The 15,750-nt window shown below is 54.8% G+C and overlaps 1 protein-coding gene across 2 annotated transcripts in view; it reads right to left on the reverse strand.

Annotated features, from left to right (window-relative positions):
- The window catches only part of ZNF143 (zinc finger protein 143), an 84,898-nt gene extending 82,535 nt beyond the window's left edge, over positions 1-2,363 (reverse strand). For both annotated transcript variants that reach the window (XM_073659015.1, XM_073659014.1), the window contains exon 1: positions 2,234-2,363. In XM_073659015.1, coding sequence (XP_073515116.1) covers positions 2,234-2,279 — 46 coding nt within the window. In that variant the 5' untranslated portion in view covers positions 2,280-2,363. The remainder of the gene's footprint in view (positions 1-2,233) is intronic.
- Positions 2,364-15,750: the final 13,387 nt, after the last annotated feature.

Here is a 15,750-nt window from a genome sequence, read left to right on the forward strand (position 1 = left end):
TCTCTGCTGCAGTCTTTTGGGGTCTGTGTCTCCACCTTTCTCTTCTGCAGTCTTTTGGGGTCTGTCTCTCCCACCTTTCTCTGCTGCAGTCCTTTGGGGTCTGTCTCTCCACCTTTGTCTGCTGCAGTCTTTTGGGGTCTGTCTCTCCCACCTTTCTCTGCTGCAGTCTTTTGGGGTCTGTCTCTCCACCTTTCTCTTCTGCAGTCTTTTGGGGTCTGTCTCTCTCCCTCCTTTCTCTGCTGCAGTCTTTTGGGGTCTGTCTCTCTCACCTTTCTCTGCTGCAGTCTTTTGGGGTCTGTCTCTCCCACCTTTCTCTGCTGCAGTCTTTTGGGGTCTGTCTCTCCACCTTTCTCTGTAGTCTTTTGGGGTCTGTCTCTCCACCTTTCTCTGCAGTCTTTTGGGGTCTGTCTCTCCAGCTTTGCACACTCTGTCTCTCGCTCAGTGATTGGATGGAGACGTCTGTGATCAGCGATATTCTCTGGATTTGGGTCTGGACTGTGCGGCGTTCACACACAGGAATATGCTCTGATCTAAACCTTCCATTGTAGCACTGCAGGATGTTGAGGGTCGTTGTCCTGCTGGAAAGTGAACCTACGCCCCGGTCTCAAGTCTTCTGCAGCCTTGAACAGGTTTTTCTCCAGGATTGTCCTGTACTTGGCTCCATCCATCTTCCCATCACCTCTGACCTGCTTCCCTGCTGAAGAAGAGAATCCCTGCAGAAAGATGCTGCCTCCACCATGTGTGACAGTGGGGATGGTGTTTTCAGAGTGATGTTCAGTCTTATTTTGCTGTCACACATAGCATTATGTTCTCCTTTGGTCTCACCCTTCTTCCACATGCTCGTTGTGTCCTCTACATGGGACTTCTTATGACTTGCAATAATGGCTTTCTTCTTGCCATAAAGGTAAGATTTGTGGAGTATACGACAAAGGCCATGTTAGTTTTCAGCTTTATCCCTGACCTGTCTGGTGGGAGCCTTGGTTTTCAGATTTATCCCTGACCTGTCTGGTGGGCTCCTTGGTTTTCAGCTGTATCCCTCACCTGTCTGGTGGGCTCCTTGCTTTTCAGCTTTATCCCTCACCTGTCTGGTGGGCTCCTTGCTTTTCGGATTTATCCCTCACCTGTCTGGTGGGCTCCTTGCTTTTCAGCTTTATCCCTCACCTGTCTGGTGGGCTCCTTGCTTTTCAGCTTTATCCCTCACCTGTCTGGTGGGCTCCTTGCTTTTCAGCTTTATCCCTCACCTGTCTGGTGGGCTCCTTGCTTTTCAGCTTTATCCCTCACCTGTCTGGTGGGCTCCTTGCTTTTCAGCTTTATCCCTCACCTGTCTGGTGGGCTCCTTGCTTTTCAGCTTTATCCCTCACCTGTCTGGTGGGCTCCTTGCTTTTCAGCTTTATCCCTCACCTGTCTGGTGGGCTCCTTGCTTTTCAGCTTTATCCCTCACCTGTATCCCTCACCTGTCTGGTGGGCTCCTTGGTTTTCAGCGTTATCCCTCACCTGTCTGGTGGGCTCCTTGGTTTTCAGCGTTATCCCTGACCTGTCTGGTGGGCTCCTTGGTTCACAGAACAGCTGTATTTATACTGAGAAGTGATCACACCCCGGTGGGCGCAATGTACTAGTGATGTGACTTCTGGGGGTGCTCGGTCACTCAGGATCTTATGTGGGGTCATCAGACTCCGGGGTTGAATACTAATGCACAGAACAATTATCAGATTTCTATTTGTAGAATAATTAGACAGCTGAAGCCTCGTCTCCTTCCCGTTACTCGTCACTTTCATGTTGTATCACAGGAAATCCCATTTATATTTGTGGGTGTACCGTGAACAAATGTGGAGGAGCTCGTGGGGTGCGACGACTTTTGCACCGCGCTGTACACACTGTGCGGTGATGTCACTGTATAACATAGATACATATATATACACAGTGTCCGCTCGCTGTATAAGGTCGCTGCTGCCGGTACCGGGCGGAGCGGATCCTTGCCGCGGCCTGTGGGGAGGCCTGGGGATGGAGTGCGGCCTGGGAGTCGCGCTGTGAGGAGGCCGGACTCCGGAGCCGCACACCCGGCCGGCACACAGGAGGAGGCGGGGATGTGAGGCGGCAGCAGCGGCGGGAGGGGAGACGGGAGGCTGCGGTCCCGGCGGCAGTGACAAGAGCGGCGCCCCAGGCCCAGCGCTGCGCTCCCCGGCGGACTGCGAGGAACAAGGCACACTGGGTAAAAACACATTTATATACCAACCTCCGACACAATTTTCCAACAATTCCTCCGTCCGACCACCATGCATCAGGGCAGGAAACAGCCGCGCGATGCCGCCCGGCGCCGTGGATACAGCATAGCACTGCTTGATAGGAAGGGCGGCGGGCGGGACTAAACCGGGCCATCCGCCTGCTCATTGGTTGAGGCGGGCGCGCACAGCTCCGTATCCGTTCTATGATTGGTGGATATCTACATGTGAGCGTTTTTGATTTTGTTATTCAGAGCGCAGGGCTCTGTTGAGGAGATTGTTGAACCCGCCCACATCGTAGACTTGTACATTATTGGCTGTGAAGGACGTGACGTCACATTAACTCGTGAGCTGATTGGAGGTCGGAACTGTCAGACGCTTGAGGACTCGCCCAGTGATCCTGAGGAAGATGCTGGTTCTGGGGCTGAGGGAAGTGGGCGCCATTTTATGTGTGAGGCGGGTAATTGAGCGACCCCTGGGAGCGCTGGAGACCTGCTGCTCTGCTCCATCCCGGGCACTGCTACATGCGGGGACTCGTAAGGCGGCGCGGCCTCCAGCTACGGGGTCCGTCACTGCTGAGAGTCCCGGTACAATGGCGGCTGCTGTCACCATGAGAGTCCGCTACACTGAGACTGAGGGAGCTCACTGTTCCTGACGCGCTCTGCGCCGCCGGGGACTGCTCCTGACGCGCTCTGTGCCGCCGGGGACTGCTCCTGACGCGCTCTGCGCCGCCGGGGACTGCCCCTGACGCGCTCTGCTCCGCCGGGGACTGCTCCTGACGCGCTCTGCTCCGCCGGGGACTGCTCCTGACGCGCTCTGCTCCGCCGGGGACTGCTCCTGACGCGCTCTGCGCCGCCGGGGACTGCTCCTGACGCGCTCTGCGCCGCCGGGGACTGCTCCTGACGCGCTCTGCGCCGCCGGGGACTGCTCCTGACGCGCTCTGCGCCGCCGGGGACTGCTCCTGACGCGCTCTGCGCCGCCGGGGACTGCTCCTGACGCGCTCTGCGCCGCCGGGGACTGCTCCTGACGCGCTCTGCGCCGCCGGGGACTGCTCCTGACGCGCTCTGCGCCGCCGGGGACTGCTCCTGACGCGCTCTGCGCCGCCGGGGACTGCTCCTGACGCGCTCTGCGCCGCCGGGGACTGCTCCTGACGCGCTCTGCGCCGCCGGGGACTGCTCCTGACGCGCTCTGCTCCGCCGGGGACTGCTCCTGACGCGCTCTGCTCCGCCGGGGACTGCTCCTGACGCGCTCTGAGCCGCCGGGGACTGCTCCTGACGCGCTCTGAGCCGCCGGGGACTGCTCCTGACGCGCTCTGAGCCGCCGGGGACTGCTCCTGACGCGCTCTGAGCCGCCGGGGACTGCTCCTGACGCGCTCTGAGCCGCCGGGGACTGCTCCTGACGCGCTCTGCGCCGCCGGGGACTGCTCCTGACGCGCTCTGCGCCGCCGGGGACTGCTCCTGACGCGCTCTGCGCCGCCGGGGACTGCTCCTGACGCGCTCTGCGCCGCCGGGGACTGCTCCTGACGCGCTCTGCGCCGCCGGGGACTGCTCCTGACGCGCTCTGCGCCGCCGGGGACTGCTCCTGACGCGCTCTGCGCCGCCGGGGACTGCTCCTGACGCGCTCTGAGCCGCCGGGGACTGCTCCTGAGCCGCCGGGGACTGCTCCTGACGCGCTCTGAGCCGCCGGGGACTGCTCCTGACGCGCTCTGCGCCGCCGGGGACTGCTCCTGACGCGCTCTGCGCCGCCGGGGACTGCTCCTGACGCGCTCTGCGCCGCCGGGGACTGCTCCTGACGCGCTCTGCGCCGCCGGGGACTGCTCCGGACGCGCTCTGCGCCGCCGGGGACTGCTCCGGACGCGCTCTGCGCCGCCGGGGACACGCTCTGTGCCGCCGGGGACTGCTCCTGACGCGCTCTGCGCCGCCGGGGACTGCTCCTGACGCGCTCTGCGCCGCCGGGGACGCGCTCTGCGCCGCCGGGGACACGCTCTGTGCCGCCGGGGACTGCTCCTGACGCGCTCTGCGCCGCCGGGGACTGCTCCTGACGCGCTCTGCGCCGCCGGGGACACGCTCTGTGCCGCCGGGGACTGCTCCTGACGCGCTCTATGCCGCCGGGGACTGCTCCTGACGCGCTCTGCGCCGCCGGGGACACGCTCTGTGCCGCCGGGGACTGCTCCTGACGCGCTCTATGCCGCCGGGGACTGCTCCTGACGCGCTCTGCGCTGCGTGCGGATTTGGAAACACATTGCAAATCCCAACATTTTCTATGGGAGTTTGGAAGATCTGTGCACATGATCCATTCTTTGTATTTGCCTGCTTTTTTCCTATACAATGCATTGGATAAAAACGCTTGGCACATCCGCACTGCACCTGTAAATGATATCTGCACTCGCGGAGGATCCGGTGCAGTCTCTGCTCTATATTACGCTGCACCTGTAGATGATATCTACTCTCGCGGAGGATCCGGTGCAGTCTCGGCTCTATATTACGCTGCACCTGTAGATGATATCTACACTCGCGGAGGATCCGGTGCAATCTCGGCTCTATATTACGCTGCACTCGCGGAGGATCCGGTGCAGTCTCGGCTCTATATTACGCTGCACCTGTAGATGATATCTACACTCGCGGAGGATCCGGTGCAGTCTCGGCTCTATATTACGTTGCACCTGTAGATGATATCTGCACTCGCGGAGGATCCGGTGCTGTCTCGGCTCTATATTAGGCTGCACCTGTAGATAATATCTGCACTCGCGGAGGATCCGGTGCTGTCTCGGCTCTATATTAGGCTGCACCTGTAGATAATATCTGCACTCGTGGAGGATCTGGTTCAGTCTCTGCTCTATATTACGCTGCACCTGTAGATAATTTCTGCACTCACGGAGGATCCGGTGCAGTCTCTGCTCTATATTACGCTGCACCTGTAGATGATATCTGCACTCGTGGAGGATCCGGTGCAGTCTCTGCTCTATATTACGCTGCACTCGAGGAGGATCCGGTACAGTCTCGGCTCTATATTACGCTGCACCTGTAGATGATATCTGCGCTCGCGGAGGATCAGGTGCAATCTGCTCTATATTATGCTGCACCTGTGGATGATATCTGCACTCGTGGAGGATCCGGTGCAGTCTCTGCTCTATATTACGCTGCACCTGTAGATAATTTCTGCACTCACGGAGGATCTGGTGAAGTCTCGGCTCTATATTACACTGCACTCGCGGAGGATCCGGTGCAGTCTCGGCTCTATATTACGCTGCACCTGTAGATGATATCTGCACTCGCGGAGGATCCGGTGCAGTCTCGGCTCTATATTACGCTGCACCTGTAGATGATATCTGCACTCGCGGAGGATCCGGTGCTGTCTCGGCTCTATATTAGGTTGCACCTGTAGATAATATCTGCACTCACGGAGGATCCGGTGCAGTCTCTGCTCTATATTACGCTGCACCTGTAGATAATTTCTGCACTCACGGAGGATCCGGTGCAGTCTCTGCTCTATATTACGCTGCACCTGTAGATAATATCTGCACTCGTGGAGGATCCGGTGCAGTCTTGGCTCTATATTAAGCTGCACCTGTAGATGATATCTGCACTCGTGGAGGATCCGGTGCAGTCTCTGCTCTATATTACGCTGCACTTGCGGAGGATCCGGTACAGTCTCGGCTCTATATTACGCTGCACCTGTAGATGATATCTGCACTCGCGGAGGATCAGGTGCAGTCTTTGCTCTATATTATGCTGCACCTGTGGATGATATCTGCACTCGCGGACGATCCGGTGCAGTCTCGGCTCTATATTACGCTACACCTGTAGATGATATCTGCACTCGCGGAGGATCCGGTGCAGTCTCTGCTCTATATTACGCTGCACCTGTAGATGATATCTGCACTCGCGGAAGATCCGGTACAGTCTCGGCTCTATATTACGCTGCATCTGTTGATATCTGCGCTCGCGGAGGGTCTGGTGCAGTCTCAGCTCTATATTACGCTGCACCTGTAGATGATATCTGCACTCGTGGAGGATCCGGTGCAGTCTCTGCTCTATATTACGCTGCACTCACTGAGGATCCGGTGCAATCTCGGCTCTATATTAGGCTGCACCTGTATATAATATCTGCACTCGCGGAGGATTCGGTGCAGTCTTTTCTCTATCTATATTACGCTGCACCTGTAGATAATATCTGCACTCGTGGAGGCTCCGGTGCAGTCTTGGCTCTATATTAAGCTGCACCTGTAGATAATATCTGCGCTCGTGGAGGATCCGGTGCAGTCTCTGCTCTATATTACGCTGCACTCGCGGAGGATCCGGTACAGTCTCGGCTCTATATTACGCTGCACCTGTACATAATATCTGCGCTCGCGGAGGATCCGGTTCAGTCTCGGCTCTATATTACGCTGCACCTGTAGATGATATCTGCACTCGCGGAGGATCCGGTTCAGTCTCGGCTCTATATTACGCTGCACCTATAGATAATATCTGCACTTGCGGAGGATCCGGTGCAGTCTCGGCTCTATATTAAGCTGCACCTGTAGATGATATCTGCACTCGTGGAGGATCCGGTGCAGTCTCTGCTCTATATTACGCTGCACTCGCGGAGGATCCGGTACAGTCTCGGCTCTATATTACGCTGCACCTGTAGATGATATCTGCGCTCGCGAAGGATCCGGTTCAGTCTCGGCTCTATATTACGCTGCACCTGTAGATAATATCTGCACTCGAGGATCCGGTGCAGTCTCGGCTCTATATTAAGCTGCACCTGTAGATGATATCTGCGCTCGCGGAGGGTCCAGTGCAGTCTCGGCTCTATATTACGCTGCACCTGTAGATGATATCTGCGCTCGCGGAGGATCTGGGGAAGTCTCGGCTCTATATTACGCTGCACTCGCTGAGGATCCGGTGCAGTCTCGGCTCTATATTACGCTGCGCCTGTAAATAATATCTGCACTCGTGGAGGATCCGGTGCAGCCTCGGCTCTATATTACGCTGCACTCGTGGAGGATCCGGTGCTGTCTCTGCTCTATATTATACTGCACCTGTAGATAATATCTGCACTCGTGGAGGATCCGGTGCAGTCTCTGCTCTATATTACGCTGCACTCGTGGAGGATCCGGTGCAGTCTCTGCTCTATATTACGCTGCACTCGCGGAGGATCCGGTGCAGTCTCGGCTCTATATTACGCTGCACCTGTAGATGATATCTGCACTCGCGGAGGATCCGGTTCAGTCTCGGCTCTATATTACGCTGCACCTGTAGATAATATCTGCACTCGCGGAGGATCCGGTGCAGTCTCGGCTCTATATTAAGCTGCACCTGTAGATGATTTCTGCACTCGTGGAGGATCCGGTGCAGTCTCTGCTCTATATTCCGCTGCACTCGCGGAGGATCCGGTACAGTCTCGGCTCTATATTACGCTGCACCTGTAGATGATATCTGCGCTCGCGGAGGATCCGGTTCAGTCTCGGCTCTATATTACGCTGCACCTGTAGATAATATCTGCACTCGTGGAGGATCCGGTGCAGTCTCGGCTCTATATTAAGCTGCACCTGTAGATGATATCTGCGCTCGCGGAGGGTCCGGTGCAGTCTCTGCTCTATATTATGCTGCACCTGTAGATGATATCTGCGCTCGCGGAGGATCTCGTGCAATCTCGGCTCTATATTACGCTGCACTCGCTGAGGATCCGGTGCAGTCTCGGCTCTATATTACGCTGCGCCTGCAGATAATATCTGCACTCGTGGAGGATCCGGTGCACCCTCGGCTCTATATTACGCTGCACTCGTGGAGGATCCGGTGCTGTCTCTGCTCTATATTACCCCGCACTCGTGGAGGATCCGGTGCAGTCTCTGCTCTATATTATACTGCACCTGTAGATAATATCTGCACTCGTGGAGGATCCGATGCAGTCTCTGCTCTATATTGCGCTGCACATGTAGATGATATCTGCGCTCGTGGAGGATCTGGTGAAGTCTCGGCTCTATATTACACTGCACCTGTAGATAATATCTGCACTCGTGGAGGATCCGGTGCACTCTCGGCTCTATATTAAGCTGCACCTGTAAATGATATCTGCACTCGTGGAGGATCCGGTGCAGTCTCGGCTCTATATTAAGCTGCACCTGTAGATGATATCTGCGCTCGCGGAGGGTCCGGTGCAGTCTCTGCTCTATATTATGCTGCACCTGTAGATGATATCTGCGCTCGCGGAGGATCTGGTGCAATCTCGGCTCTATATTACGCTGCACTCGCTGAAGATCCGGTGCAGTCTCGGCTCTATATTACGCTGCGCCTGCAGATAATATCTGCACTCGTGGAGGATCCGGTGCACCCTCGGCTCTATATTACGCTGCACTCGTGGAGGATCCGGTGCTGTCTCTGCTCTATATTACCCCGCACTCGTGGAGGATCCGGTGCAGTCTCTGCTCTATATTATACTGCACCTGTAGATAATATCTGCACTCGTGGAGGATCCGGTGCAGTCTCTGCTCTATATTGCGCTGCACCTGTAGATGATATCTGCGCTCGTGGAGGATCTGGTGAAGTCTCGGCTCTATATTACACTGCACCTGTAGATAATATCTGCACTCGTGGAGGATCCGGTGCACTCTCGGCTCTATATTAAGCTGCACCTGTAAATGATATCTGCACTCGTGGAGGATCCGGTCCAGTCTCTGCTCTATATTACGCTGCACTCGCGGAGGATCCGGTACAGTCTCCGCTCTATATTACGCTGCACCTGTAGATGATATCTGCGCTCGCGGAGGATCCGGTTCAGTCTCGGCTCTATAATACGCTGCACCTGTAGATGATATCTGCTCTCGCGGAGGATCCGGTTCAGTCTCGGCTCTATATTACGCTGCACCTGTAGATGATATCTGCGCTCACGGAGGGTCTGGTGCAGTCTCGGCTCTATATTACGCTGCACCTGTAGATGATATCTGCACTCGTGGAGGATCCGGTGCAGTCTCGGCTCTATATTACTCTGCACTCACTGAGGATCCGGTGCAGTCTCGGCTCTATATTAGGCTGCACCTGTAGATAATATCTGCACTCGCGGAGGATCCGGTGCAATCTCGGCTCTATATTACGCTGCACCTGTAGATAATATCTGCACTCGCGGAGGATCCGGTGCAGTCTCTGCTCTATATTACGCTGCACTCGCGGAGGATCCGGTACAGTCTCGGCTCTATATTAAACTGCACCTGTACATAATATCTGGACTCGCGGAGGATCCGGTTCAGTCTCGGCTCTATATTACGCTGCACCTGTAGATAATATCTGCACTCGCGGAGGATCCGGTGCAGTCTCGGCTCTATATTAAGCTGCACCTGTAGATGATATCTGCACGCGCGGAGGATCCGGTTCAGTCTCGGCTCTATATTACGCTGCACCTGTAGATGATATCTGCGCTCGCGGAGGATCCGGTTCAGTCTCGGCTCTATATTACGCTGCTCCTGTAGATAATAACTGCACTCGTGGAGGGTCCGGTGCAGTCTCGGCTCTATATTACGCTGCACCTGTAGATGATATCTGCACTCGTGGAGGGTCCGGTGCAGTCTCGGCTCTATATTACGCTGCACTCGCGGAGGATCCGGTTCAGTCTCGGCTCTATATTACGCTGCACCTGTAGATGATATCTGCACTCGTGGAGGGTCCGGTGCAGTCTCGGCTCTATATTACGCTGCACCTGTAGATGATATCTGCGCTCGCGGAGGATCTGGTGCAGTCTCGGCTCTATATTACGCTGCACTCGCTGAAGATCCGGTGCCGTCTCGGCTCTATATTACGCTGCGCTTGTAGATAATATCTGCACTCGCGGAGGATCCGGTGCACTCTCGGCTCTATATTAAGCTGCACCTGTAAATGATATCTGCACTCGTGGAGGATCCGGTGCAGTCTCTGCTCTATATTACGCTGCACTCGCGGAGGATCCGGTACAGTCTCGGCTCTATATTACGCTGCACCTGTAGATGATATCTGCGCTCGCGGAGGATCCGGTTCAGTCTCGGTTTTATATTACGCTGCACCTGTAGATAATATCTGCACTCGTGGAGGATCCGGTGCAGTCTCGGCTCTATATTAAGCTGCACCTGTAGATGATATCTGCGCTCGCAGAGGGTCCGGTGCAGTCTCGGCTCTATATTACGCTGCACCTGTGGATGATATCTGCACTCGTGGAGGATCCGGTGCAGTCTCGGCTCTATATTACGCTGCGCTCGCGGAGGATCCGGTTCAGTCTCGGCTCTATATTACGCTGCACCTGTAGATGATATCTGCACTCGCGGACGATCCGGTTCAGTCTCGGCTCTATATTACGCTGCACCTGTAGATAATATCTGCACTGGCGGAGGATCCGGTGCAGTCTCGGCTCTATATTAAGCTGCACTTGTAGATGATTTCTGCACTCGTGGAGGATCCGGTGCAGTCTCGGCTCTATATTACGCTGCACCTGTAGATGATATCTGCGCTCGCGGAGGATCCGGTTCAGTCTCGGCTCTAGATTACGCTGCACCTGTAGATAATATCTGCACTCGTGGAGGATCCGGTGCAGTCTCGGCTCTATATTAAGCTGCACCTGTAAATGATATCTGCGCTCGCGGAGGGTCCGGTGCAGTCTCTGCTCTATATTACGCTGCACCTGTAGATGATATCTGCGCTCGCGGAGGATCTGGTGCAATCTCGGCTCTATATTACGCTGCACTCGCTGAGGATCCGGTGCAGTCTCGGCTCTATATTACGCTGCGCCTGCAGATAATATCTGCACTCGTGGAGGATCCGGTGCACCCTCGGCTCTATATTACGCTGCACTCGTGGAGGATCCGGTGCTGTCTCTGCTCTATATTACCCCGCACTCGTGGAGAATCCGGTGCAGTCTCTGCTCTATATTATACTGCACCTGTAGATAATATCTGCACTCATGGAGGATCCGGTGCAGTCTCTGCTCTATATTGCGCTGCACCTGTAGATGATATCTGCGCTCGTGGAGGATCTGGTGAAGTCTCGGCTCTATATTAAGCTGCAGCTGTAGATAATATCTGCACTCGTGGAGGATCCGGTGCACTCTCGGCTCTATATTAAGCTGCACCTGTAAATGATATCTGCACTCGTGGAGGATCCGGTGCAGTCTCTGCTCTATATTACGCTGCACTCGCGGAGGATCCGGTACAGTCTCCGCTCTATATTACGCTGCACCTGTAGATGATATCTGCGCTCGCGGAGGATCCGGTTCAGTCTCGGCTCTATAATACGCTGCACCTGTAGATGATATCTGCTCTCGCGGAGGATCCGGTTCAGTCTCGGCTCTATATTACGCTGCACCTGTAGATGATATCTGCGCTCGCGGAGGGTCCGGTGCAGTCTCGGCTCTATATTACGCTGCACCTGTAGATGATATCTGCGCACGCGGAGGATCCGGTTCAGTCTCGGCTCTATATTACGCTGCACCTGTAGATGATATCTGCACTCGCGGAGGATCCGGTTCAGTCTCGGCTCTATATTACGCTGCACCTATAGATAATATCTGCACTTGCGGAGGATCCGGTGCAGTCTCGGCTCTATATTAAGCTGCACCTGTAGATGATATCTGCACTCGTGGAGGATCCGGTGCAGTCTCTGCTCTATATTACGCTGCACTCGCGGAGGATCCGGTACAGTCTCGGCTCTATATTACGCTGCACCTGTAGATGATATCTGCGCTCGCGAAGGATCCGGTTCAGTCTCGGCTCTATATTACGCTGCACCTGTAGATAATATCTGCACTCGAGGATCCGGTGCAGTCTCGGCTCTATATTAAGCTGCACCTGTAGATGATATCTGCGCTCGCGGAGGGTCCAGTGCAGTCTCGGCTCTATATTACGCTGCACCTGTAGATGATATCTGCGCTCGCGGAGGATCTGGGGAAGTCTCGGCTCTATATTACGCTGCACTCGCTGAGGATCCGGTGCAGTCTCGGCTCTATATTACGCTGCGCCTGTAAATAATATCTGCACTCGTGAAGGATCCGGTGCAGCCTCGGCTCTATATTACGCTGCACTCGTGGAGGATCCGGTGCTGTCTCTGCTTTATATTATACTGCACCTGTAGATAATATCTGCACTCGTGGAGGATCCGGTGCAGTCTCTGCTCTATATTACGCTGCACTCGTGGAGGATCCGGTGCTGTCTCTGCTCTATATTACCCCGCACTCGTGGAGGATCCGGTGCCGTCTCTGCTCTATATTACGCTGCAACTGTAGATAATATCTGCACTCGTGGAGGATCCGGTGCAGTCTCTGCTCTATATTACGCTGCAACTGTAGATAATATCTGCACTCGTGGAGGATCCGGTGCAGTCTCGGCTCTATATTACGCTGCACCTGTAGATGATATCTGCGCACGCGGAGGATCCGGTTCAGTCTCGGCTCTATATTACGCTGCACCTGTAGATAATATCTGCACTCGCGGAGGATCCGGTGCAGTCTCTGCTCTATATTACGCTGCACCTGTAGATGATATCTGCACTCGCGGAGGATCAGGTGCAGTCTCTGCTCTATATTATGCTGCACCTGTGGATGATATCTGCACTCGTAGAGGATCCGGTGCAGTCTCGGCTCTATATTACGCTGCGCTCGCGGAGGATCCGGTTCAGTCTCGGCTCTATATTACGCTGCACCTGTAGATGATATCTGCACTCGCGGAGGATCCGGTTCAGTCTCGGCTCTATATTACGCTGCACCTGTAGATAATATCTGCACTCGCGGAGGATCCGGTGCAGTCTCGGCTCTATATTAAGCTGCACCTGTAGATGATTTCTGCACTCGTGGAGGATCCGGTGCAGTCTCTGCTCTATATTCCGCTGCACTCGCGGAGGATCCGGTACAGTCTCGGCTCTATATTACGCTGCACCTGTAGATGATATCTGCGCTCGCGGAGGATCCGGTTCAGTCTCGGCTCTATATTACGCTGCACCTGTAGATAATATCTGCACTCGTGGAGGATCCGGTGCAGTCTCGGCTCTATATTAAGCTGCACCTGTAGATGATATCTGCGCTCGCGGAGGGTCCGGTGCAGTCTCTGCTCTATATTATGCTGCACCTGTAGATGATATCTGCGCTCGCGGAGGATCTGGTGCAATCTCGGCTCTATATTACGCTGCACTCGCTGAGGATCCGGTGCAGTCTCGGCTCTATATTACGCTGCGCCTGCAGATAATATCTGCACTCGTGGAGGATCCGGTGCACCCTCGGCTCTATATTACGCTGCACTCGTGGAGGATCCGGTGCTGTCTCTGCTCTATATTACCCCGCACTCGTGGAGGATCCGGTGCAGTCTCTGCTCTATATTATACTGCACCTGTAGATAATATCTGCACTCGTGGAGGATCCGGTGCAGTCTCTGCTCTATATTGCGCTGCACCTGTAGATGATATCTGCGCTCGTGGAGGATCTGGTGAAGTCTCGGCTCTATATTACACTGCACCTGTAGATAATATCTGCACTCGTGGAGGATCCGGTGCACTCTCGGCTCTATATTAAGCTGCACCTGTAAATGATATCTGCACTCGTGGAGGATCCGGTGCAGTCTCGGCTCTATATTAAGCTGCACCTGTAGATGATATCTGCGCTCGCGGAGGGTCCGGTGCAGTCTCTGCTCTATATTATGCTGCACCTGTAGATGATATCTGCGCTCGCGGAGGATCTGGTGCAATCTCGGCTCTATATTACGCTGCACTCGCTGAGGATCCGGTGCAGTCTCGGCTCTATATTACGCTGCGCCTGCAGATAATATCTGCACTCGTGGAGGATCCGGTGCACCCTCGGCTCTATATTACGCTGCACTCGTGGAGGATCCGGTGCTGTCTCTGCTCTATATTACCCCGCACTCGTGGAGGATCCGGTGCAGTCTCTGCTCTATATTATACTGCACCTGTAGATAATATCTGCACTCGTGGAGGATCCGGTGCAGTCTCTGCTCTATATTGCGCTGCACCTGTACATGATATCTGCGCTCGTGGAGGATCTGGTGAAGTCTCGGCTCTATATTACACTGCACCTGTAGATAATATCTGCACTCGTGGAGGATCCGGTGCACTCTCGGCTCTATATTAAGCTGCACCTGTAAATGATATCTGCACTCGTGGAGGATCCGGTCCAGTCTCTGCTCTATATTACGCTGCACTCGCGGAGGATCCGGTACAGTCTCCGCTCTATATTACGCTGCACCTATAGATGATATCTGCGCTCGCGGAGGATCCGGTTCAGTCTCGGCTCTATAATACGCTGCACCTGTAGATGATATCTGCTCTCGCGGAGGATCCGGTTCAGTCTCGGCTCTATATTACGCTGCACCTGTAGATGATATCTGCGCTCACGGAGGGTCTGGTGCAGTCTCGGCTCTATATTACGCTGCACCTGTAGATGATATCTGCACTCGTGGAGGATCCGGTGCAGTCTCGGCTCTATATTACTCTGCACTCACTGAGGATCCGGTGCAGTCTCGGCTCTATATTAGGCTGCACCTGTAGATAATATCTGCACTCGCGGAGGATCCGGTGCAATCTCGGCTCTATATTACGCTGCACCTGTAGATAATATCTGCACTCGCGGAGGATCCGGTGCAGTCTCTGCTCTATATTACGCTGCACTCGCGGAGGATCCGGTACAGTCTCGGCTCTATATTAAACTGCACCTGTACATAATATCTGGACTCGCGGAGGATCCAGTTCAGTCTCGGCTCTATATTACGCTGCACCTGTAGATAATATCTGCACTCGCGGAGGATCCGGTGCAGTCTCTGCTCTATATTAAGCTGCACCTGTAGATGATATCTGCACTCGCGGAGGATCCGGTTCAGTCTCGGCTCTATATTACGCTGCACCTGTAGATGATATCTGCGCTCGCGGAGGATCCGGTTCAGTCTCGGCTCTATATTACGCTGCTCCTGTAGATAATAACTGCACTCGTGGAGGGTCCGGTGCAGTCTCGGCTCTATATTACGCTGCACCTGTAGATGATATCTGCACTCGTGGAGGGTCCGGTGCAGTCTCGGCTCTATATTACGCTGCACTCGCGGAGGATCCGGTTCAGTCTCGGCTCTATATTACGCTGCACCTGTAGATGATATCTGCACTCGTGGAGGGTCCGGTGCAGTCTCGGCTCTATATTACGCTGCACCTGTAGATGATATCTGCGCTCGCGGAGGATCTGGTGCAGTCTCGGCTCTATATTACGCTGCACTCGCTGAAGATCCGGTGCCGTCTCGGCTCTATATTACGCTGCGCTTGTAGATAATATCTGCACTCGCGGAGGATCCGGTGCAGTCTCTGCTCTATATTACGCTGCACCTGTAGATGATATCTACGCTCGTGGAGGATCTGGTGAAGTCTCGGCTCTATATTACACTGCACCTGTAGATAATATCTGCACTCGTGGAGGATCCGGTGCACTCTCGGCTCTATATTAAGCTGCACCTGTAAATGATATCTGCACTCGTGGAGGATCCGGTGCAGTCTCTGCTCTATATTACGCTGCACTCGCGGAGGATCCGGTTCAGTCTCGGCTCTAT

Source organism: Phyllobates terribilis, unplaced genomic scaffold (assembly GCF_046119375.1).
Source record: "Phyllobates terribilis strain yellow unplaced genomic scaffold, ASM4611937v1 Scaffold_13__5_contigs__length_258822181, whole genome shotgun sequence".
NCBI lineage: Eukaryota > Metazoa > Chordata > Amphibia > Anura > Dendrobatidae > Phyllobates > Phyllobates terribilis.